At 36.9% G+C, this 27,220-nt stretch overlaps 1 protein-coding gene across 6 annotated transcripts in view; it reads right to left on the reverse strand.

Annotated features, from left to right (window-relative positions):
• Positions 1–27,220, reverse strand: part of LOC131432352 (bumetanide-sensitive sodium-(potassium)-chloride cotransporter) — a 251,080-nt gene that overhangs the window by 23,876 nt on the left and 199,984 nt on the right. For all 6 annotated transcript variants that reach the window (XM_058598569.1, XM_058598571.1, XM_058598572.1 and 3 more), the window contains 2 exons: positions 801–1,425; positions 49–743 (listed from right to left, as the gene is read on the reverse strand). In XM_058598569.1, the coding sequence (XP_058454552.1) occupies positions 49–743; positions 801–1,425 (1,320 nt within the window). The remainder of the gene's footprint in view (positions 1–48; positions 744–800; positions 1,426–27,220) is intronic.

Here is a 27,220-nt window from a genome sequence, read left to right on the forward strand (position 1 = left end):
AGTTTTAATCACAGCCAAAAAAAACTTAAAAAGTTAAACAGTCTGTACCCTGAATGTAGGTCTCCAGCCGACAGGCTTCGCTAAACTGGCGTGGAATGTGCTGAAGTTCACCAAACAATAAGCCGCCAAAAAGAAATTAGAAATGAGCGGTGCAATCAGATTAAGCTCTCCAATCAGAATGACGGCCACCGAAATAATAAACGTCAAAAAATATCCTCGAACCGGTTCGTTATTTTTTCCGAATCCTTTTCCGAACCATCCAATCTTGGGATAGAGTTTGTCTTTGCACAGGGCTTGAAATACTTTCGGTGCGGACACCAAACTGGCCAATGCCGACGACAGGGTCGCAGCGAAACATCCCGCATATATGATCGGACCATAAGCCGATACCAGTTCCATTACCTGGAATGAATTGTGCAGTCCAAAATGACACTCCTCCGGTGCACAGTCGGCGAAAGCCCACGAGTCGTTGGCTAGGTCTGTTACGTTTCCTGTGGCATCACGGACCACGGTAGCACCAGCCATTATGGCCATTGCAACGTAGGACAGGGAGGTTGATACGATGGCCAAGATCGTACCCTTCGGAATGGCTTTCGATGGATCCTTGAGATCCCCGCTAATGTTGGCACCGGCCAAAATTCCCGTAGCTGCCGGGAAGAAGATGGCAAACACCGAGAAAAAATCGTGATTGACATTCTTCACTGGCCGATAATCCGAGTTTAGATTTTCAACGAATACAGTTGCTAGAAGTAAATTGCTGTCTAAGTATTATTGTAGTTGAAAAAATTGATTTATCTTACCATTGTAACCAACAAAACCTCTCGCCATATCCAAATCCGACTTCGGTCCGATTAGCGTTCCGATCAGGAAATCCACAATGGCCACCAGCAGTATGATGAGAAGCACAACCTGTGCTTTGGCTTCCCATTCCATTCCGATGACCACGATCCCGAGCAGTATAACAATGGTGATACAGCCAATGATCCGAATATCCTGAACATCTCCGTCGATAATCTGCACCCCGAACGAGGCCAGCAGATCGGTTATCGATTCGCAGAAACCCACCACGTACATAGCACAAGCCACGGCATTGGCCAGCGAAAAGATCAATCCGATCGAACCGCCAAACTCGGGCCCCAGCGAGCGGGATATCATGTAGTAGGTGCCGCCACCCTTGATTACACCGTTGGTGCTGATGGCCGACATCGACAGGGCCGTAATCGTCGTTACAACGGTGGTAATCAGAATCAGCAAGACACCCTGCACTATACCGGCCTGTCCGACAACCCAGCTAAGCCGCAGGAACAGCATCACGCCCCAGATGTTCAGCAGGCATCGCATCAGGACGCCTTTGATCCAGCCGAACTTGATGGAACCTTCCAGTTCACCGACATCCACCAGCACCGTGCCACGGCGCATTGTTTCCTGGGGGTGAAAAATGAAACGCGAAATTAATTTCACGAAACGGGCTAGCTGATGCGGATTTAAAATTTCCTTTGATCAGCGAGAACCGGTCTAAACTGTGCCAACGGCTAGCGCGACATGTGACGTGACCCGTGCTTTTTAATGAGTTCCGAAAGTAATTGGAATGACATGTCAAACACGTGGACAGGGCTTGCGAAATGGTCATTATATATTTAATACAGTACAGTAAATATTTCGGTGAATCAAAATCGACTGGATATCCGAACATCAGAACGAGCCTGGGCTAGTTAAATTGAGAATGCAATTTTGAAACCTGTCGCCAATACTTGATACAGGGGATTTTTCGGCACACATCTCCAATGGCATTTGGACGCTCATGGTCCGTTCCAGGACTCTGAAAGTTAATCAGGTCTGGAATTCACGCTCTTACTGGCGAAAAATAATTAGCAAGTATTGAAAGCAAGTTTCGAATAAAGTTTATATATGAAACTAGCGTCATGGGTTTTCCTCTTTTATACTCGCTGATACCAAACATTTCAGAAAAGTTTAATTTTGAATTATTTGAGATTATGTCACACAACTGAAAATGTTATCACAAAATTGTGATCATATTTCCGAAGGCATGCAGCAAAAATTATGTTGATACGTTGTATACAACAAGAGATATTTACGATCAAAAACTTATCACTATCTCAGGGGGTAAATTTTGAAAAGGCGCCCCATAGTAAAGTAAGTCGTATTCACGACAAAAAGTTGTTTTTATCTACCTAGTGGTGTAATGATGCCTTTCTAATGTATAATATTGTGGTATTCTATTCAAAAATTTTTTCTTCGATTTTTGAAAGAAACTAAGGGATTGCACCGGAACCCGCGAACCGGTATAATCAAAGTCGGTTCGTACGGCCACCAACTAACATGACGTACAAACTCTACTAGTTTTTATTCAAATTTTGATTTTTTTTTTACAATTTTGCCATCGCACTCTAAATGACGATTTAAATGTTTGTTGTATCCGAAAATATGCAGTAATTTTTGGTAGGACCATAAGACCTTTCATTTGACCCAAAGATTGACGGTTTTGAGTCCAGTTTACAACATTTTTTACGGTTTTTTCTTCGCCAGTTTAAGTGACGGTGTACAATATTCAACACACTTTACCCTATAACTTCTGGAAGTCGAATCCGGATGAAATTCAGGAATTCCGTATGGGACCGGAAGACCGATTTCTCGGTATTTATACAAATTTTTGCCGTCTATACCGCAAAACAGATATGTACTCCCGAAATACCGATAACTCACGAATCATACAGATAAGTACCGATTTTGGTTTTTAGCTTGAATAGACATGAGAAAAGGTTGTCGTGGGACCTTTTTTTGCTCACCTCTTGGTGACATTTTCTACTACTTATGTAGAAGAGACTCTGATACCGATATGATACAGATAGATTTTTGCGCTGAATACAGATTTTCGGAAAAAACAACCTGGCAACGCAGACTGGTATAACCGCTTTTGTTTTTGAATTAAAAAATGACTCAAAAATATTCGGGACGTTGGCAATAAGCGTGAAACGATAATATCCTTCGTAGCTAGGAGAAGTACCTGGCTTATTTCTTATTTTTCGGATTTTGTCAAAATACTTTTTTCTTTCCTACCTGCGACGTAGGCATTTTTGCAGTTTGTTTATAAACAAACTCAATACTCAAGTAATATGTCATGCGTATAATAAAATCTTAGTGTGAACAGTGCGGTTTTAACTTTATATTACTATCGTTAAAACATGTTATTTTCTGCAAGTGTGAACATAGTATTAGTTTAAAATATTGAAAATCCGAAAAATTATCAAAAGTTCAACACATATTGAAAAAAATGGAAAAATGTTTTTCAATCAAAATATTAAAAAGTATTGCAAAAGTACAAACCTTTACGAAGAGATTTCATTTTTAAACGTGTAAATAAATTGTGTTATCGCGAAGCAACACGTTTTTTAAGATGATATATTGATCGTGCTACGCTCACTTAGAGATGTGCGAAGCAGCTCATACCGGTGAGCAGCTCCGAACCGATTAGCTCACTAAAGGGAATCGATTCAATGTATCAGCTCATCAGCTATTTTAAATTGAACTGAACGTTTGTTTTGAGTGCCATTTTTTTGTGCCGTTTTTCTTTCATATGCATGATCGAAATCATTGATGCATAAAAAACAATGCTATGCGAACTAACTTGTCAGCGAATTATTATTATGTCACCCTGAATGTACCTTAGCCTACTGAGTGAGAGGTAAGATTTCTTATTGATAATGGCTCGTTCAATCTGTTAAAGAAGGATAAATACACATTTGGAAAAACGAACAAAAGCGCATGCACACATTTCTTCTCATTTGTAACTCGCTCTTCAAGAGCCGAAAATCCGTTCAGCTTGTAGCTTATTTCCACCTTACCAGCAGGGATACGAGGTCATTTTTTAAAATATCTGTAATCAAGCCAAAAACATGTATGTGCAAAATCTGTGCACGTTTTCCCGTTCCCATAATAATCAATCAGAATCATTTTGGTAAGCAAAAAAAAGGTCTCACTATTTCCTAACGCTCTGTAATTTTTGGTGCTAAACTGTGATCAATTTCAAAAATCTGTGATCGATTTCAGAATCTGTGTAAATCTGTGACCATTTTCAGAAATTTGTGAAAATCTGTGCCATTTATCAAATCTGTGCAAAAGGTTGAAAGTCTGTGGAACACAGATTAATCTGTGAACCCGGCATCCCTGCTTACCAGTGCGGTGAACTGGTGAGCTGCGGTTCTTTCAAAAAGAGCTGTGAGCTATCAGCTCTTTTTAAAGATTCGAATCACTGGAATAGCTCAGGAACGAAGTGCCCATCTCTACGCTCACGGCAAAAGTGAGTTACAGAAATAGCAGACGCGTGACACCCTCCGTTTCTTAATCATGCATGGTTTCAGCACGGCCATAGTGAAAATGAGTCACACGAATAGTACTCAGGATATTCTTATTATAAAATAGATTGGATTAGGAATATAAATTCGTAAAAGTATTGTACAAGTTTTCTGCATTATACTATGTTCACACTGGCCGAAAATAACATGCTTTAACGATAGTAATATAAAGTTAAAACCGCACTGTTCACACTAAGAAAAATGGTTGTACCTATCTGCGTTGCCAGGTCATTTTTCCTAAAATATGTAGTCGGCCCAAAAATATGTCTGTATCATATCGGTATCAATATCTCTTCTACATAAGTAGTAGAAAAGGTGAGCGAAAAAAGGTCCCACGACCTTTTCTCATGTCTATTCAAGCTAAAAATCAAAATCGGTACTTATCTGTGTGATCCGTGAATTATCGGTATTTTGGGAGAACATATCTGTATTGTGATATAGAGGTCAAAAATCTGTATAAATACCGAGAAATCTGTATACCTGGCAACGTTGGTACCAGTTTTCAGTTTTGTTTTATTATGATTACATGGCTACTTTGATGAAAAACTGCTGTTGTTGAACAACTTGTCAATTGACATATTCGAAAAGTGAAGGAAAATGCTAGCAGGGTTGTGCTTTACTGACAATTATATCATGTTATTTCGGGAAAACATGTTTTAATGTGACGTTTATGAATATGAAATAACGCAAAAGTAAAACATGTTATTTCGCTCAAAACATGAAATCGGAGTTATAACATGTTTTAACTCATAGTGTGAACATAGTATTAAGTTGCATATATCGCTTCGGTACAAAGTTCCCTAGGTAAAAATAGGTTAAATGATGTATAACTTGTTCAGAAAAGAATAAACCTATGCATTACCTTCTACAAAATTATGGAATTTTATATTTTCTACAATTATTCCAAACAGAATATGTAAAAAATAACTTGAAAAAGGTTATGATTGGAAAACTAGTTTTAAGGGGGTTGTCATAATTCAATAACTAAAACTAACTTTGGAATGGCCTAAAAAAAAGTTCCATCGAGTTCCACTTGGAATTTTTTTTATAGTATTGGGCATATCTTTCCTATAAATTTTGTAAAAATCAGCTGCATAAAGTTGCATATTTCGCTTCGGTGTAAGATTTTATCATAGGTAAAAAATAGGTAAAATGTTGTATAACTTTGCCAGGAAACAACAAACCTATACACTACCTTCAACAAAAATATGGGATTTTTTATTTTCTTCAATTATTCCAAACAAAGTATGCATAAAAAAATAACTTGAAACAAGTTATGAATAAAAAATTGATTTTAAGGGGGTATATCCGAAGGGGCTTTGTATATCCGAAACGGTGCGACCTACACCTTTGGTATATTTGACAAAGTAAATTATTTTTAATAGTTCTAAAAGTTTGTCGAAAAAAAAATTCTATCTCTTCAGAAAAAAAGTTATGGTTAAATTTTTTGTCAGAGTAGGCCATGAACAATTAGGGATAGAATCAAATTACGCGGTATATATTTGTAAATAATTTCTTAAAAGCAACTATATGCATTAAAAGAACAGTTTGGCAGCTACTAATTTATGTCCACGTTTTTATTGATTCGAATCACTGTGCATCGCTAAGAAAAGTGAGTTAGATTAATTTTGGTATAAATGACCACTATTTCCGGTGCTTCCGGAACCGGATACCGGGAACCAGGATAGCCGAAATCGGTTTGTTTAGTTGCCTACTGATAATGACTATCGATTTGTGTAGTTTTGAAACCAGTTTAGAAAATGTTTTACGTGTTTTGTTTCGCCGGTTTAAGTGACGGTGTACAATATTGAACACACTTTACCCTATATCTCCGGAACCGGAAGTCGGATCAGAGTGAAATTCAGGAATTTTGTATGGGACCATGAGGCCTTTCATTTGAATCTGAGTTTGTCAAAATCGGTTTAGGCATCTCCGAGAATACCTAGTGAGATTATTTGACACACACACACACAATAATAATAATAATAATAATAGAGTTGTATGCTGATCTGAAGGTTATAGAGTCACGTTGTATGTTTGTTACATTTTCGTCCTCTCTAATTTTAATGTGAAAAGTTTCTGCTGGCAGTCTTGTGTTACTGTTTGTGATTTTTTATAGGTTCCTAAAACACGTACACTTCAGTACACGCAGTTTTTTATTGCTCTTGAAGGCAACCCATACACAACCTGACAGAAATGAGCCTGTTTCATATGTGTTCCACTGAATTCAGGACGGCGCTAGTGTACCTTAACAATACGGGTGCAATGAATCACGAAACAAAAAGATTACAAGAGAAACCAGTACTTCATTATTCAAGATTCAGTAGAATACCTTAGTTCACGTTCATTGTTCGTCGAAATGTGATGAACTACTTTTAAACCTTCTATTGATGAAAAGAGAAAAATTACACTTATACTAAACCATAGTAACTTATCATCATAATTATTTTATAAATGTCATAATTATTTTATAAATGTCAAATGCTAGCAAAATTTATTTTACTTATTTAAATATAAAAATTTAAACCGCAGATTGTCGAAAAACAGATACGTTATTTCCAAATGTTATTTTATTTACGACGCCATTGTGGAACCAGACTTATATTCTCGATGTATGGGAGCTGTCAAATTGTCCACGGGTTGCTTGAAGGTCCCAAATGACCCAAGCAAAATACAACCAAAATCAGTTTGACAGTTTATGAGCAAGAGAGTGAATCGTTCGTATAGGTAGAACATGTCGATGAGTTCCCAAATCTCGGCTCCACACGGATAAAAATTTATTACCGGTACCATGACTTTTTAATCATGAAATCATGAACCCTGCCTTCTCATGAAATTTCATGAACAAAATAATTTTCATGATAGAAATGTTATTATTCATGATATCAATCATTTTGCTCATGAAACCATCACTGATTATTCATGATAGACATGATTCATGATTTCATGATTTTAATCATGGTACCATCAATGGATTTTTACCCGTGCATCGATGTAATTTTATAACAGGAGGCAAACGGGATGGTTCGAGTACATTGGACGAAACTGTTCTTAGACACTCAAATGCAAATAGTTTGATATTTCGAATTACTCTGGGTTTATATAATTTATATCGTGTTTGGGCCAATTCTAGACGTTTGTACTCAAATAAATAACCGAATGTGCAATTTGAAACAATTGACGAAATTTTGAGGTCATTTCGAGAAAAATTTACACAAAATCTCGTCCAAAGAATCATTCAAAGGTATAGCATGGGAAATGCTTATGAAAAATTTAGGACGAGAGAAACAGAAAACATCCTCATTTCACATTTCTGGAGTTTTAGGAAAACAACGAATCATAAAAAACTTTAATCACTTTCTTTTCTTCTAGTCGATCTATAATTTGACTTGACGGCATCGAGCCCAAATTCATATATCGGAAAATGGAAACCTGTATGCTGTTCATTTGGCGCCCTTACTTGATTGAACATGTGATTCGAAATAAAGAAACACATACCCGACGAACGACCATAATTAACTCAGTACACTACAAGTAAACCTTTTCTGATACCGATTTGCTTGTTAAAACTCCGGATTAGAACACATTTAGAGAGAGAGTTTTTTTTGTTTCGTCCCTTGAAGGTTGTTTTGACGTGGGACTACGACTTTATTCACTGTACTGACTTGGGTGTCTCGTAGTACCTGGAATTAATCGATTGTTCCGCCATCTGTGCGTCACATTTTGAAACCGTCAAGTTAAGCATCAGAATTCAGGTACTGATATAGTTTAGTGCCTGGATGTAAATTATTTAGAATGTTTCGTTATTTACAACCATTTTCCGTGAAACGAATGAATTTAGATATTTTTGTGAAACAAATAAACGATTTTATTCGAGAAGTTTTTAAATCGTAGCAATGTGGTAACCAAGATAATTTATATTACAGTAAGTATTTCTTTTTAAATGTTTTACCAGTATGAAAAATAACCATGAAATGAATTAAAAAAAACCCTTCTTAAGGGGGGGTAGGGTCTAAAAGATAAAAAAAAATCATCATTTTTGCGATTTTTTTCAGAACTATCGTTCAACAAAATAAAATCAAATATTATAATAATAATAAAATTAAAAGAATAATAATAAGGATCATTCGAACATCATTTTGTAATTTTTTCGTGGAAAAATATTTAAAAATAGGTCGGTGAAGAGGCATTTTTAAGGACGCTATTTAAAAATTTTGATTTGCGGTGTCCACTGTATCTCAGCGCAGACTAATCTGACGTGAACAAATCAAAGCAGCATAGTTAGAGCAGAAGTTTTTCTAGACCCCAACGTTTCTGTTTGATTTTTTATTTTTTTTAATATTTGGTGGTTGTTGAAAGTGAAAGCTACGATTTCTTACGAAAAAATTCGCCATTTTGTAGCTGTTAAACTTCCCCAAAGTAACAAACAACGAAAAGGAAAACGTTAGGGTCTGGTTTTTTATATGTAGAAAGTGTGTGTAAAAGTTGAAAAAAATTGATGCAATAGTTTTTGAATGACGATGGACACGGACTTTCAAAACCTAAATCCAAAGCAAAGCCTTGGTATTACATTCCTGTAGTGGAATTTGACCTTCTGTTTTAACAGACTTCGCAGCCGATTCAGAGTGTACAGAACCATTGCATGGCTGGTGCTACAATCCTACTGACACTACGAATCCTTCCAGGTCGGGGCTCGAACATACGACAACTGGTTTGTAAGTCCAGTGCCCTATGCATTCAACCGCCAACCCGGGGCTTTCAAAATCTGCTTTCGAGAAAAACGCGTTTAAAGTTTATTGTCTTTAAAATCGAAGGAAACAATTTATTATTCATGGGAGCACGTAGGCTCTAACATCTTCAAAAAGCTATCTTTTTTCTTTTGTATTTTGTTATAATGAAACATTTCGAGAATGTTTTGTCAAGTTTTTAAGTCAATCGAAGCAGAAATCTTGGCCTGTGTACGCAGCTCTTATTTCTTCGTAGTATGAAATCGGCAAAGATAACTTGCTGAGTTTTGTTCCGAGAGGCTTCAAAATTTCAGAGAATATTCTTGAAATGTTTTACTATCAGAAAATAGAAAAAAATACATGATTTTTCAAAAGTGTTAGACCCTACCCGCCCCTTGATCCACCTAGTGATGTGATAATGCCTTTCTCTTTCTTCAAAATAGTCTCATGATTTTTTTATAAAATAATTTCTGACACTAATTTGGGCTCATTTTTGGTTTTGATTTTTGACTTTGAGAAGAGTGATGCTAATCTAAAAAAACTCTTCTTAGTCCACTTAGTGAAATTTTCATAGATCTTGAAACATCAAAAAAAATTTGATGCCAAAAGGCTTAGAATTGCATGAAACATCGAGATTTAGTGTCATCTTGAACAAAAAATTTTTTGAAAAAATCGACTTTTTGGGACTTTGAAAAAATATCAAAACTTCCCAGAAGTCCCAGAAAGTTGATTTAAAATAAAATGTTTTTGAGATGACACTAAATCTCGACGTTTCATGCAATTTTGAGACTTTTGGCATCGAAAAAAAATTTGATTTTGCAAATTTCATGTACTCCCCATGTACTATGGTGCTTTTTCAAGATCGAAAATTTTCAAACCTTTACCGCCGGGCAGCACCCCACACGCATATCCGATTTAGCTCAAATTTTGCATGAGGACATTTTTCGAGGTGCTTAAACTTTTGAGCACTAGCGCTTTACGAAATTAGAGGTGATCTCAAAATATTGACACCCTTATATATAAAGCTTGCTTCATTTAGAATTGGAACAAACTTTTGCTCATATTGTGGCGCTCCTGGTGGACGGATTTGGAAGTTATTGGCGTCCACGTGTCGGGAATTTTGTCAGCTTCACGTATGATTTTTGACATTCCGCAAATCGACTGTACTTTGTAAACAATCAACATGGAAGCCGAAAGAAGGGAAAAAATTGTGCACAGTTATTTGTAAAATCCATTGTGGTCTGCATCTAGGCTAGCTAAACAGTTGAAATTGCCCAGATTCGGAAGCCTCAAGCCAATTGTCGGAGTGGAACTGTCGACCGGAAACTGCGTGGTAAGATTTGAAGACGATTAAGAGGAATCGTAATCTGTCGGACCGTGATTTGGCAGGAAAATTCGGTGCTACCCATAGTACCGTGAGGAGAACTCCGGGAAGGAATAGTGTGGTCGAAATTCGTCCTCGGAAACTATATGACCAGGTGCTGACCAAGTTCGACGGGTGTCTTCTGATGGACGATGAAACCTATGTCAAGGCTGACTTCGGGTAAATCCCAGGTAAAAAATTTTACTTGACATCGGCTCGGGGGGATGTTCCAGCCAAATTTAAATTTGTTTTTTTCCGACAAATTTGCAAGAAAATTCATGATTTGGCAGGGCATTTGCAGCTGTGGCAAAAAAACGAACGTTTTTGTTACAAATATGACAATGACATCGGAACTATACCAAAAGGAGTTTCTCCAAAAACGAATTTTTCCGTTCATTCGATCCCACGACCATCCCGTAATGTTTTGGCCAGATTTGGCAAGCTGTCATTACAGCAAAGTCGTTCAAGAATGGTATGCAGAGAAAGAGGTCCAGTTTGTTCCGAAAAACCTTAACCCACCCAACTTCCCCCAGTTCCGCCCTATTGAGAAATACTGGGCAATCATGAAGAGGAGACTCAAGGCAAAGGGAAAGGTTGTCAAAGACATCAATCAGATGGCGACCTTGTGGAATAAGGTAGCTAAAACGTGTTACAGGAAAAATTCGAGAATTCCTTCGAAACCCTGACGAATAATTTTATCCGTATTATTTCTGAAAAGTATGAAGAAAACGTTACATTTGTATAAAAAAGATCTTGAATTCAATAATAAATAACTGAAATACAGGTAATTGACTTTGTTTCAATTCTATCTTAAGCAAGCAAGTCACAGTCATTTGATCTTTGAACTTCATCAATGGCCCGACAGTAGCTTTCAAACGAGCCTAAGTTTGTTAAAATCGGTTCAGCCATCTCTGAGAAAATTGAGCGGTAAAAATATCTTCGAAAAGTGCACACACAGCCATTTTCCGATCTCGTCGAACTGAGTCGAATGGTATATAACACTATGGGTCTTCGAGGCTCCGTTCGAAAGTCGGTTTTTCCACCTTTCTATAGAGAATGGCAAAACGGAGTATTTTGGGAAAAGCTCTCTTTGTCGAAATTGCAGTAAAATATCGCTTCACTTTTTTTGCATCACTCCTCGAAAAAATATAACACATGGATTAATAAGTCCCGAGACTAAAGCAGAGATGGCGCTCGTAGTAAACCAGTAACCACGTCTTTCTAGAGTACCAACCTTTGCTTGAAACGGGTCAAAATTTTAAGTCGATCCGACCAGAAACAGGTGAGTTATCGAGGTTGGAGTAAAGTTGTTTTGTAGTTTGTTTAAAAAATGGAACAAACCGAGTTACGTGTTTTGATAAAACATTGTTTTTTAATGGGTAAAAACACCGTGCAAGCAAAACAATGGATTGAAAAATGTTATCCGGACTCTTGTCCATCAAAAGCAACGATTTGTCGGTGGTTCGCCGAGTTTAAACGTGGTCGTACCGACACAAATGACGCGGAACGCTCGGGTAGACCTGTGGAAGCCGTTACACCGGAAAATGTGAGTGAAGTGACAAAAATTATAATGAAAGATTGTAAAGTGAAGCTCCGTGAGATTGCTGAGATGACACAGATATCATATGGAAGTGTATTTACTATCCTTCATGAAAAATTGAGCATGAAAAAGGTTTTTTCCAAGTGGGTGCCGCGATTGCTTTCGATGGAACAAAAACAGCAACGAGTCGATGATTCAGAAAACAGTTTAAAATGAACGAATTGGGCTCTGATCTGCTTCCCCACCCCCCATACTCGCCAGATTTACCCCCAGTGACTACTGGCTCTTTGCTGATCTTAAAAAATGCTCCAGGGAAAAAGATTTGGCTCAAATGAGGAGGTCATCGCTGAAACTGAAGTTTATTTTGAAGCGAAAGATAATTTTTTATAAACATGGTATTGAAAAATTGGAAAAACGTTGGAACCATTGTATCACCCTAAAAGGTGATTATGTTGATGAATAAAAAAAAACTTTGCAAAAAAAATTTTGTTTCCATTGTTAGTCTCGGGACTTATTGATCCATGTGTTCACGAAAATGATTGATGAAATGCAAAATTGTGAAATATCAAAGTGTTAGAAAAATCGAAATCGTTATGTCAATTGAACTAATCAAGCCTTTCCTTCTCAATCGTGTACGCATTCTATTCTCCTGCTGGGTAATGATACGTGAGATTTTGTTATATCTCTGTCACTGTCTATTTTTCTAGCCAAATATTATGAAAATAACGATTTGTTTTTTTCTTTTAATCTCGTAGCATATGGGAGAAATCACTGCATAAAACCTGAATGTCACAAAATTTCAATGTTTAGTACTTGATGGGTAGTGCAGGTATTATTGTATCGAAACTGGGCATTCCACTAAAATAGTTTGGGAACCACTGATCTAAACGGTCATCAAGGGACAAATTGCTTTAACCGTTGGAGTAATTCAAACTCAGTAAATTCCTAGTTATTATTTTCTAATCCCGGAAAATCCCTCCTCAGCTTTCTTAAACCCGCAAAATTTAGTTTTATGGAGCTCGGAACTAGACTAAATTTGAGTAGGAGTCCCATCGTCCCTTGAAGGTTGATTTGACGCAGGACTACGACTTTCTTTACAACGCAGTTTTTAAAAAATCTGAAAAATTTACCTCGACATGATAATAATCAACACATAAAATTGATAGTGTAATCACACTTCGAGTGTATTTTACTGTTATATATCATGCACATCATGTCAAAGTTCAAGAATTATCGTTCCAATGGAATGTTACAAAAGAAAATTTCAAATGAAAGAAATAATCAATGGAAAAGTTTTAGTGAAAATTATATCTCGTAAAACTTAGCCCCGAGGAGTTCTCTTCGCAATTTGCAGAATTTATCCAAGCCAATATTATATGATGATACACTATAAACTCACAGTAATAATTTAATTTTGTTTGCACCCACACTGTTGACCCTTCCAACAACCTGAGCTCCGTATTTTAATTGGTATGAAACTACTTCTCCAAGATCGTCATCATTCGATCCGATACGGCATTTGGAACCTCGGAGCTCATTGATCAAACTATCCACTCGGAGATGCGCCGTCTCGCGGTGACGTGGCAGAGTTGAATTGAAACAGCAGAGACGACATCATCGTCGCCAGTAGGTGATTGCGGTAATTTGCCAATGTGAAAGGTTAATTGATATAAGTTGATAGAATGGTGCCATCCAGAATCATTTTTGTGGCCCATTTATGAGTAGCTCAATGGCACCGGTTGGTTAAATGTGTTGAAATTGATGTAAAGTGTGCCGGAGAGTACCGCCGAATTCAATTTTCACTGAGCAAAGCGGCGGATCGATTCATTCATAATATTTGCATATTAGGGGATTCCACCGGATGCCAAATGGGGTGACTAATGGGTAAATTTCAGTCTTTTTTGGATACTGGGGGTCTTAGTTTATCTTTGAATGACGCCTTCGGTATCTTTGAACCAGGGCCATGTCTTGATTGAGCCACGGTTGGTACGATTCTTCAAAGTGATGTATTTAAGATTATAAATATTAGCATTTGAATGAGTTCGTGTAGTGTGTTGAAATTAGCAACATCATACGGATGCGGTGGCCAACAGTCGGTGGAAGAGTGAATCCCAGAGGAAGCAAAATTGTAAATTGAATTTCCTTTCCATGTTGTTTTCTTGTCAACTTATTCTACGATCCTTAAGAGAGATATTGTGTAATTTAGAATATGCAACTCAAATATCATATCTCATAAAGAAAGGCGATGTAATCACTGTGGAATCCGATTTTTGAACCAAGGTCCGGAGACTGATTTATACCATTGTAATTAGTTAGTCGCGATCAGTAATCGTCTGTATATGCATTCAATAAGGTTTGTTACTTATTTAGGAACAGAGCAAGGTGCCGTAGAGCTGAAATTTTGTCATCCGCATCCTTGTTCAACAAGCTAAAAACAGGTATATCAACTGAATTATTATTCAAATAAGATCTTATTATAATCTTGCATCAAACTCCAATGCTAGTTTCTACAGACAGGATCGCATTTGAGTTGTTTATTCATATGTTTAGATGCCAACATTTTTTGAATAAAATTTTCTTACCCGATCTTTGCAACCCATAAAAATTAGAACTCTGATCAATAAAGAATTCAACTTTAAAAAAAGATACTGTTATCAAGATTTTGTATGCAGACATGGTGGTCAAATGATGAGATAACTACAAAACTGTATAGGACGGCGTCGACTGCAATCTTCTGCGTTAATAACAAAATGAGCCATATTGCTTAATTAATTCAAATTACATAGGTTAAACAGCTCGACAGCATACCTATCTATAAAAATTATTCAACTGTTAGAAAAAAAGTGGGCGGATAATGTAAGAGCATTATTGGTTTGACGTGAATATGAACAAAACCGACGTACCTATTCCACACTACCGAATAAATAGAATAGAATAAATAAAATTCATGCAAACTTTCAATGCTTCACTTGCAGAATTCTAACGATATAAATCAGAACACACGAGAGAAAAAACTTACGATGACATTAAAAATGCAGTGATGAAATTCTTTCATAAATTAATTTAAATGAGAAATATTCACAACAAATCGTTTGTGGTCATATTGGAATTCTAAATATAAATTATGGTTAGAGGCTGTCCTTAAAGACGTCACACTTTTTTGGCAATTTTTGACAAACCCCCCCCCCCCCCCCTTTATCACAAATTGTCACAGCAACAAAGACCCCGCACCCCCCTATGATTACATGTCACGCATTCAAAATAAATAAAATTCATCTCAATACATACTCAATATGTATGACAAACCATACAAATAAGAGGGAAAAATCGATTTATTACATGTTGTCATTAGATTAAAAAATATCTCTAAAACTACAAAACCTTCTAAATTTTTTTATTAATATTTGTTATATAATTTAACAAAAGTATTTGATTGGAGTTCATGAAACATTTAAATCATCTGTTTTATTTCTCCTAGGGGTACACAGATATATTATTTCTTTAGCAAAGAATAATATTTTCTTAGTGTAGCATACTGGGCTGAGAAAATATAGTTCAAAACCTCATCAAATCGAGATCGCTGCCGAAGAAGATCGCTTGTGATCTTTTCCAATAAAGATCACTTCTGATCAGTAATCTTTAAATCACATCGATCAAAATCGGTACGGGTCTTCCGTCATCCAAAATCGGTAGTGATTTTGAGCAAAAATGATTCTTGATTCATGTAAGTTCAATCATTGGATGATTCGATCAGCTTTGATCTTGATGGAGGAAAATCACATATGATCAAGATAAGACATGACACGTCTGAAATCGTTGATCCCCCGCTGAGGGGTGTGAAAATTAGCAACAACAGCAATCCTACAGAAATTTATAACTAAGGATTACGCGTGTCATTGAGACTTTTCCAAAATCATGGAACATTGTAAATTTTGTATCTTTGGGAAATGCTCTTTTAACACTCCATATCAACAGAGTTTACATAGTTTCAACATATATTCTCGTTTGATGCATCCCGTGTTGGATTTCGCAACCGTTGTTTCATTCGCAATAAAATGAATACACTAAGGTCTTTTTATGCGGTCTTTTTATACGGTTTTTTATGCGACTTTTCTATGCGAATTTTCAGAGTTATGCGGTTTTTTATGCGATTTTTCAGAGTTATGCGGGTTTTTATGCGAAGTTTTAGAGTTATGCGGTTTTTTATGCGAATTTTCAGAGTTATGCGGGTTTTTTATGCGAATTTTCAGAGTTATGCGGTTTTATTATGCGGATTTATTTATGCGGTACGTAAACTCGCATAAAAAGACTTCAGTGTACTAGTAAATAAATAGTAAACGAAAATCAAAATAATAACAAATATTACCATCATATCTTGTCTTGATCAGAGCTGCTAAATGTCACTATCAACGAGCAACTTTGCACGACGAAGATTGGAAAGTTTATGTCACTGGACTGCTGCCAACCAGTCTTTACCAATCACCATATATTGAGTGTCTGAGAGCCGATCTGTCATAACTCTTCTCTTGATATTATACTCACTAAGACGCTCATTGATTGCCGATGCGATTGATATTATCTTCATTTCTCCTGTCACTGCTTGATTACGATGTGACTAAATATTAATCAAGCAGCATAAACATTGAATAAATTCATGTACACCAATAAACTCCGAAATCCGATGACTTTTTACAAAGAACAATGAACTTTATCAATTTATGTTCATGTTACTACTCTCATGGAATTTTTTACTTCAACAGGGAATAGGAGAATGAGAGAGAGAACAAAATGCGTCACCTGTCTTCGACTGAGTATACTTCTGCTTGGTCATTGAACTATCGAGTATCTCATTTGACAGACACTTTGACTGTACCGATTACAGTTGACGATGATTTTAGTCAGTCTGTCAAGGTCATTTGACATGACTGACAATTTGCAGCTCTGGTCTTGATGTTCCTGTGCTGTCATAGCAATACTTTATATTTTCTTAATATTTAATCGAAGGAATCTTCTTGATAGATTAGACAAAATCTATTTAGCATCAAAATTTGTTGTTATATCTTATTTCGTTATTATTTTTTTTTTTTTGTTTCAATTATAGAGACTTTAACATTAATGTCATTCGCCTCTTCGGGACAGAAAAACTTTCTGACCCTATGTGCGGGGTTGGGAATCGAACCCAGGCGGGCGGCGTGAAAGGCATCGACTTACCCATCACGCTATACCCGTCCCCTTATTATTTCGTTATTGATAAGGCATACCAATTTGATTAAGTACAGTGGATCCAGTATTTCTTTTTCAAATGGAATACAATTGAATATACTGCATCAGAATAAGATAAGAGAAATTCTAATGATATACTATTCTCAAAGCTAAAAAATCAAATTACTGAAAAATTCGTCTTCTATAAATGTTTTGCTCTTGCTTTGATGTTACAATGGCAGAATTTTATATTGGCCCTTATTACCGGTATCACTACACGGTGAAAATCGAGTGAAGTGAATTTAGGTCCTCAGTACGGAAGTCGCTTCAAAGACAAAAGTAATTATTTGGATGAACTTGATGTCATTATGAACAACACGCCATCAACATTTCGTTGAAAAAATGAGTTTTTTCCACTACAGTGATCACTTCACTATGCGTGATACTGGTAATAGGGAAAATCAAGTGAAGTGACATGTAAGTGAAATGAATGTGAACGTGGAAGAGAGAACGGTACTAAGGGCCATTTTGTAGCTATTTTCTCATGCAGACTTTGTAATGATTTTTGATACTTTAACTCTTATTTCAAACTAAATAATGTTATTTTCTACCATTGAGATGTTTGGTTTTAATAATTGGTTTGCAAATCACTTCTACCCGGGCTGTTACTTCTGTGTATGATATTCAAGCTAAACAGGGTAAATTAATCAGCTGTATGACATGCTTTATGATTGAACTTGTTTTTCTTATCATTGTAATTATTGATAATAACAACATATATGTTAATGTTATTTGCTGGTTTTATTGATAATACTCCGCCAACATGGTCAGTTCATAACTTTAGTTAAACCGTTTGAAGGCATCTTTTTTTACTCACATTAGGCGAAATTTATTAATATCGCTAATTTACTCACCCCTCCGTGCACTTTTGCTGATCACAACAGAAATGATTTCCTGCATTATTCATTTCTGAATTTACAAGAAGAAGCTTTTACATCAACAAATACACGTTTTCCTATAGAATGTAAACGTTTATTGTGGAGATTTTTTAGAAAATAGGACAAAGCAGGAATATAATTAGGTATTTCAAAAATGCGCTCATTGAAAATATTGGACGTCACATTCCAACAACCCTCTCCCTTCCCCCTGGCACAAAAGGTCACGTTTTGTGAAACACCCCCCTTTTGCTTGCGGGGTGACGTCTTTTATGGATAGCCCCTTATTAATATTATATTTATTTCAAAAATTTACTTGTCAAACCCGTCTCGAAAATATCCACAAACCGAAAGCCGTCATCTTGGATTTCAGTAATCCTTAAACTATAAATTATTTATCCTTCAAAAATTCATAAAAAATAGTAAAATATGATGATATTTAACATACGAAAAACGAAATGAAAAGAGTTAATAATATATATTCCACCCAAGTGTTTCTCAACCATAAACCTAATTTACTCCAATTACTTATTTTTGGAGACCTTCGAATACCGGTTGAAACTAATACCGTTTTTCATTGAAAAACACTGGTGGCGTGAATTGTTCTGGTATTGCACTTTCGAGCAGAAATGCAGCATTCTGACATTGTGTTTCATTACGATTTCTGCTCAAAAGTGCACAACCAGACCAATCCACGCCACCAGTGTTTTTCAATGAAAAACGCCATATGTAATTCTAAGCAGTAGTAGGTATTATAGACAACTAATCGTTTCGTAGTTTAAAAAAAGAGATTATTATGCGTGTACACAAACTGCATTTGCGTGCAGTGTTGGTGATTGCCGATAATTTGGAAGAAGGCGGTTCGATATTTCTCTACATTAACAGTTCGGCTGAAAAGTTCGTATCGTTTAATTGAAACACACATTTTTTTGCCAAAATTCGTTTTTATTATTCAACATAATTGCCATCAGAGGCGATACAGCGATTATAGCGATCTTCCAACTTTTCGATACCATTTTTGTAGTACGATTTGTCCTTTGCCTCAAAATAGGCCTCAGTTTCAGCGATTACCTCTTCATTGCTTCTAAATTTTTTACCAGCGAGCATTCTCTTGAGGTCTGAGAACAGGAAAAAGTCACTGGGGGCCAAATCTGGAGAATACGGTGGATGAGGGAGCAATTCGAAGCCCAATTCGTTCAATTTCAGCATGGTTTTCATCGACTTGTGACACGGTGCATTGTCTTGATGAAACAAAACTTTTTTCTTCTTCAAATGAGGCCGTTTTTTTTTATATTTCGTCCTTCAAACGCTCTAATAACGCTATATAATAGTCACTGTTGATGGTTTTCCCCTTTTCAAGGTAGTCGATGAAAATTATACCATGCGAATCCCAAAATACAGACGCCATAACCTTACCGGCCGATTGTTGAGTCTTTTCACGCTTTGGGTTCGGTTCATCGCGTGCAGTCCACTCAGCTGACTGTCGATTGGACTCCGGAGTGAAGTGATGGAGCCATGTTTCGTCCATTGTTATATATCGACGAAAAAAATCGGTTTTGTTTTCGATACAACAGCTCCAAACACTGCTCAGAACCATCAATTCGTTGTTGTTTTTGATCGATTGTGAGCTCACGCGGCACCCATTTTGCACAAAGCTTTCTCATATCCAAATATTCGTGAATAATATGTCCAACACGTTCCTTTGATATCTTTAGGGTGTCAGCTATCTCGATCAACTTCACTTTACGGTCATTGAAAATCATTTTGTGGATTTTTTTTCACGTTTTCATCGGTAACAGCCTCTTTTGGACGTCCACTGTGTTTATCGTCTTCGGTGCTCATATGACCAGTACGAAATTTTGCAAACCACTTACGAATTGTTGCTTCGCCCGGTGTAGAGTCTGGATAACACTCATCAAGCCATTCTTTGGTATCGGCGGCACTTTTTTTCATCAAAAAGTAGTGTTTCATCAACACACGAAATTCCTTTTTTTCCATTTTTTCACAATAACAAAAGTAGCTTCACTCAAAATGCAATATCTCACAAACTAATAATCAGACAGCTGTCAAATTCATACACGTATCTTTTGAAGGTTGGTACTAATTGAAAATGGTATGGATTTAATTCTAGTGGCGCCCTTTCGTAGAAACGATACGAACTTTTCAGTCGATCTGTTGTTATTCAAATAAGATCTTATTATAATCTTGCATCAAACTCCAATGCTAGTTTCTACAGACAGGATCGCATTTGAGTTGTTTATTCATATGTTTGGATGCCAACATTTTTTGAATAAAATTTTCTTACCCGATCTTTGCAACCCATAAAAATTAGAAGTCTGATCAATAAAGAATTCAACTTTAAAAAAAGATATTGTTATCAAGATTTTGTATGCAGACATGGTTGTCAAATGATGAGATAACTACAAAACTGTATAGGACGGCGTCGACTGCAATCTTCTGCGTTAATAACAAAATGAGCCATATTGCGAAATAATTTAAAATTATATAGGTTAAACAGTTCGGCGGCGTACCTATCTATAAGAATTATTCAACTGTTAGCAAAAAAAAGTGGGCGGATAATGTAAGAGCATATGAACAAAACCGTGAATATGAACAAAACCGACGTTCCTTTTCCACACTACAGAATTCTAACGGTATAAAGCAGAACACACGAGAGACTAGAAACTTACAGGGGACAAGACCGATAACGATGACATTAAAAAATGCAGTGATGAAATTCTTTCATAAATTCATTTAAATGAGAAATATCCACAAAAAATCGTTTGTGGCCATCTTGGAATTCTAAATATAAATTAGAGTTATTAATATTATATTCATTTCAAAAATTTACTCGTCGAACCCGTCTCGAAAATATAAATTAAAAAGTGATTTGAAAAATATCCACAAACCGAAAGCCGTCATGTTGGATTTCAGTAATCCATAAACAATAAATTATTTATCCTTCAAAAATTCATAAAAAATAGTAAAATATGATGATATTTAAAATAATTAAAACGAAATGAAAAAAGTTAATAATATATTCCACTCAAGTGTTCCTCAACCATAAACCAAATTTATTTCAACTACTCTTTTTTGGAGACCTTCGAATAACGGTTGAAACTAATACCGTTTTTCATTGAAAAACACTTATGGCGTGAATTGCTCTGGTATTGCACTTTCGAGCAGAAATGCAGTATTTTGACGGTGTTTCATTACGATTTCTGCTCGAAAGTGCAAAACCAGACCAATCCACGGCACCAGTGTTTTTCAATGAAAAACGCCATATGTAATAATAAGCAGTAGTAGGTTTTATAGACAACTAATCGTTTCGTAGTTTTAAATAATTTAGATTATTCTGCGTGCACATAAACTGCATCTGCGTGCAGTGTTGGTGATTGCCGATAATTTGGAAGAAAGCGGCTCGATATTTCTCTACATTATATACATGAACCGTGAGAGAATTTTTCTACATTTCTACATTTTTTCTTCATTTCCCTTACCAAACAGATACAGTTTTGCAATGATCGGCGATGTGTGGAATTTACCAAGACAGAATCGCAAGTTGACAATTATCGCAGAAAATCGAATTGATGATTCGACTTGATGATTCTCATACTAGGTTACAATATTTCAAAACTGTTGTGTAAAGCATTCACAGACATTTTTATAGACACAACCTATACGAAGGTTATATGCACATAGTTAGAATGAGCGCAATGGAGGACGGGTATAGCGTGATGGGTTTGTCGATGTCTTTCACGAAGCCCACCTGGGCTCGACTCCCAACCCCGCACGTAGGGTAAGAAAGCTTTTCTGGCCCGAAGAGACGATTGACCTTAATGTTAAAACCTCTATAATTGAAACAAGAAAAAAAATAAACGGCAACAGTAAAATGATTCTATCGCAATTATCCACTACCCGTAAAGAATCGGATCGCAAAACGAGAATGAGCGACCGTTTGTTGGTTCAGAGAGAATCCCCACAGCAGCCTGCTAACCGGTGATGCTCAGACAGGTCATCGAGAGAAATTCTCTCTCGCACTGGTGTCTATTCAATGCTAAATAAACCATGCTGGATTTTTGTTGCTGAGATGATATCCGTCTCTCTTTAATGGCACTAAATGAAACGTGTAAACATTTTAGAAAACTTCTGTTTAGATTTGATTCTGGTTATCACATACTACTGAAAATTTCAGCAGGAATTGCTGATATTATTTCCAATGGTATGGAGAACAAATTATGTTGCTGCGTTAAATACAATAGAGTTTTATGATAAAGTTCTACTCATTCTTGTACAATGTGAATTTTAAAAAGGCGCCCCATAGCAAAGTAAGACGTATTTACGTCAAAAGTATGTCTCAAGTGAAAATAATCTGGTTTAACGAACCGTTCGCAATTCTTTCGTACCAAACGAATGCATATAAAATGTTGCTTCGGCACTAACACATTCAATATACAAATATTGAAGTGGAACACATCTTTATACTAGAAACTGTCCCAAAAAGTATGGACGCACTTAGATCTCGCTGTAAATAATTCACAAGTGTTAGATATTCAAATTTTATTCGATATACTGATAATATTAGACTACAACAACAGAACATCATTCTCAAAATTTGCTACTTAGCCATTGTAGACTAGCTGGCGCACCTTCTTGCGAACATTCCTCATTAAATTCCTTACAGACTGCTTGGCGACAAGTTTTGACACTTTTTTCCAATCTTTTTCGAACTGTTGAATGGTTTCGGCTGCCGAGACATGTTTCCTAAGATGTGCCTTCGTTAATGCCCAAAATTCCTCAATTGGTCGAAGTTGTGGGCAATTTGGTGGATTCATGTCTTTTGGCACGAAAGTGACATTTTTGGTAGTATACCATTCTACCGTTGATTTCGAGTAGTGGCAAGAAGCAAAATCTAGCCAGAAGACAACAGGATCATTGTGACTTCGAATCATGGGTAGAAGTCGTTTTTGTAAACATTCCTTGATGTATATTTCGCTGTTCATTGAAGCAGTGGTGATGAATGGTTTCGAAATCTTACCGCAGCTACAAATTGCTTGCCAGACCATAGCTTTCTTACCAAATTTTTCGACATCATTCGATGTCTCGGACTGGTTTAACACTTGCCCTTCTCGCACCGTATAATATTGTGGTCCCGGCAAGGATTTGTAATCGAGTTTCACGTAGGTTTCGTCGTCCATGATTGTGCAGTTCAAATTTCCAGCAAGAATCGTATTGTACAGCTTTGAAACCCTCGGCCTGATCGATGCTTCTTGTTTCGGACTACGTTTTGGTTGTTTCTGCTTCTTATAGGTTCGAAGATTCAAACGTTCTTTAGCACGAAGAACATTTGACTTCGAAGTGCCCACTTTTTTGACCATATCCCGAACTGAAACCTCCTTCTTTTGCTCGAACGCCTTCAGTATACGTTTATCCAACTGAGGGTTAGCAGGACCTTTTTTTTACCCGTTTTCGGTTTATCCTCAAAGGTGTTATCCTCACCGAACTTCCTGATTGCATTTTGCACGGCTTTTTCACTTACTCCTTCCATTTTTGCTATCTTTCTCAGTGACAGTCCGCGTTCTGTGCACCATTTGTACACAATTTTTCCACGTTGTTCTGCTGAAAGTCCACGCATTTCGAAACAAACTAATGAAAACGAATAAACAACTGCACAAGTGGTTAGAGAAGAGTGTAAACAACAGGACGCTGCCATAAAAATTGACAGATTCTGAACCATTGCGAAATGGCAGCGGTTTTTCGTTGCGTCCATACTTTCTGGGACAGTCTTTAGTATGGGTATACTCGGTTCACGCACTCACAATTTTCGCTGGTAATTCATCGTGAAATGTTGCATTGTTCAAAAAATTCATAAACAGCCAACATTCTTGAAAATTACCTAAAAAATTATAGATATTTTATTTTTAAAAATATCTTTATATGGGGCCGGAACAAGGTTGCCAAGTACTTACTTACTTACTTTTACTTTAATGGTGCGTATTCGCCAAGTATTAAAAATAAAATTCTGTTTATTTCGAAAATTAAGTGAATTCAAACCTCGATGCTCTATGCAGATGTGAAATTTAATTTCACTCAAGCCACACTGTAATTGCCTCTTACCGGAATATCTTCATTAACGTATTGAACGAAAATTTGAAACTGACTCGAATTTTGATTTATAAGGTGGTATTCAATCATTACTTTCACATATATATTTCTATGCACCTATCTGTTACTTAAGAAATCGTAACATATTATTGTTACTTTGTTGTAACGACGGCTCCGAAAATATCCGCAATTATGCATAAAGTGGTCCAATTAACCAAACGATGCGTTTTTTATAATCGAAATTGTGATATAATTGATATCAGTATGTCAAAAAATCAGTTAAATTTAATGCCTAGTATATAAACATTGTGAATTATTATGTGTAGTCTACATATGTTTGACGAATGAATAAATGAATTAATGAAAAGAGCGGAATTTTGCTAGCTTTGACAAGCAATAAATTTTTGGCGAAGTCAAAAGCCTACAGTCTGGAGTTTGCCCTAATCGTTCTCAACACCTTTGAATACAGTTTTCGATTCTTATACCGTTTTCGTTTATCGATCACAGCAGCCCGAGAGCTGACCCAGAATCACCCAAACAACTTTTGAGATGTTTGTTTTAGCAACCTGAGGTCGCTCTAGATCGGACTCCAATCGCGTAGTTTCGCTCTGAAAATTTTCTCGGGTCGCACCACGACATCCATGCGAGTTTGTTTACTTTTTCTTTTTGCCTTTCTCATATAGAAAGGTTATGCAATCACTTGAAAAACCGACTAGTGAAAATTGGCCCGGAGGGCCAAGTGTCATATACCATTCGACTCAGTTCATCGAGCTGAGCAATGTCTGTGTGTGTGTGTGTATGTATGTGTGTGTGTGTATGTGTCAAATAATCTCACTAGGTTTTCTCGGAGATGGCTGAACCGATTTTGACATATTAGGATTCAAATGAAAGGTCTCGTGGTCCCATACGGAATTCCTGAATTTCATCCGGATCCGACTTCCGGTTCCGGAATTATAGGGTAAAGTGTGTTCAATATTGTACACCGTCACTTAAACCGGCGAAGCAAAAAACGTGAAAATTTTTCTAAACTGGTCTCAAAACTACACAAATCGATAGTCATTATCAGTAGGCAACTAAACAAACCGATTCCGGCTATCCTGGTTCCCGGTATCCGGTTCCGGAAGTACCAGAAATAGTGGTCATATGTACCAAAATGGATCTCACTCACATTTCTCAGCGATGGTTTGACCGATTTCCACAAACTTAGATTCAAATGAAAGATCTTCCGGTCCCATACGGAATTCCTGAAATTCATCCGGATCCGACTTCCGGTTCCGGAATTATAAGGTAAAGTGTGTTCAATATTGTACAACGTCACTTAAACCGGCGAAACAAAAAACGTGAAAATTTTTCTAAGCTGGTCTCAAAACTACACAAATCGATAGTCATTATCAGTAGGCAACTAATCAAACCGATTCCGGCTATCCTGGTTCCCGGTATCCGGTTCCGGAAGTACCAGAAATAGTGGTCATATATACCAAAATGGATCTCACTACCTTTTCTCAGCGATGGTTTGACCGATTTCCACAAACTTAGATTCAAATGAAAGGTCTTCCGGTCCCATACGGAATTCCTGAAATTCATCCGGATCCGACTTCCGATTCCGGAATTATAGGGTAAAGTGTGTTCAATATTGTACACCGTCACTTAAACCGGCGAAGCAAAAAACGTGAAAATTTTTCTAAGCTGGTCTCAAAACTACACAAATCGATAGTCATTATCAGTAGGCAACTAATCAAACCGATTCCGGCTATCCTGGTTCCCGGTATCCGGTTCCGGAAGTACCAGAAATAGTGGTCATATGTACCAAAATGGATCTCACTCACATTTCTCAGCGATGGTTTGACCGATTTCCACAAACTTAGATTCAAATGAAAGATCTTCCGGTCCCATACGGAATTCCTGAAATTCATCCGGATCCGTCTTCCGGTTCCGGAATTATAAGGTAAAGTGTGTTCAATATTGTACACCGTCACTTAAACCGGCGAAGCAAAAAACGTGAAAATTTTTCTAAACTGGTCTCAAAACTACACAAATCGATAGTCATTATCAGTAGGCAACTAAACAAACCGATTCCGGCTATCCTGGTTCCCGGTATCCGGTTCCGGAAGTACCAGAAATAGTGGTCATATGTACCAAAATGGATCTCACTCACATTTCTCAGCGATGGTTTGACCGATTTCCACAAACTTAGATTCAAATGAAAGATCTTCCGGTCCCATACGGAATTCCTGAAATTCATCCGGATCCGTCTTCCGGTTCCGGAATTATAAGGTAAAGTGTGTTCAATATTGTACACCGTCACTTAAACCGGCGAAGCAAAAAACGTGAAAATTTTTCTAAACTGGTCCCAAAACTACACAAATCGATAGTCATTATCAGTAGGCAACTAAACAAACCGATTCCGGCTATCCTGGTTCCCGGTATCCGGTTCCGGAAGTACCAGAAATAGTGGTCATATGTACCAAAATGGATCTCACTCACATTTCTCAGCGATGGTTTGACCGATTTCCACAAACTTAGATTCAAATGAAAGGTCTTCCGGTCCCATACGGAATTCCTGAATTTCATCCGGATCCGACTTCCGATTCCGGAATTATAGGGTAAAGTGTGTTCAATATTGTACACCGTCACTTAAACCGGCGAAGCAAAAAACGTGAAAATTTTTCTAAGCTGGTCTCAAAACTACACAAATCGATAGTCATTATCAGTAGGCAACTAATCAAACCGATTCCGGCTATCCTGGTTCCCGGTATCCGGTTCCGGAAGTACCAGAAATAGTGGTCATATGTACCAAAATGGATCTCACTCACATTTCTCAGCGATGGTTTGACCGATTTCCACAAACTTAGATTCAAATGAAAGATCTTCCGGTCCCATACGGAATTCCTGAAATTCATCCGGATCCGTCTTCCGGTTCCGGAATTATAAGGTAAAGTGTGTTCAATATTGTACACCGTCACTTAAACCGGCGA

Source organism: Malaya genurostris, chromosome 2 (genome assembly GCF_030247185.1).
Source record: "Malaya genurostris strain Urasoe2022 chromosome 2, Malgen_1.1, whole genome shotgun sequence".
NCBI classification, from domain to species: domain Eukaryota; kingdom Metazoa; phylum Arthropoda; class Insecta; order Diptera; family Culicidae; genus Malaya; species Malaya genurostris.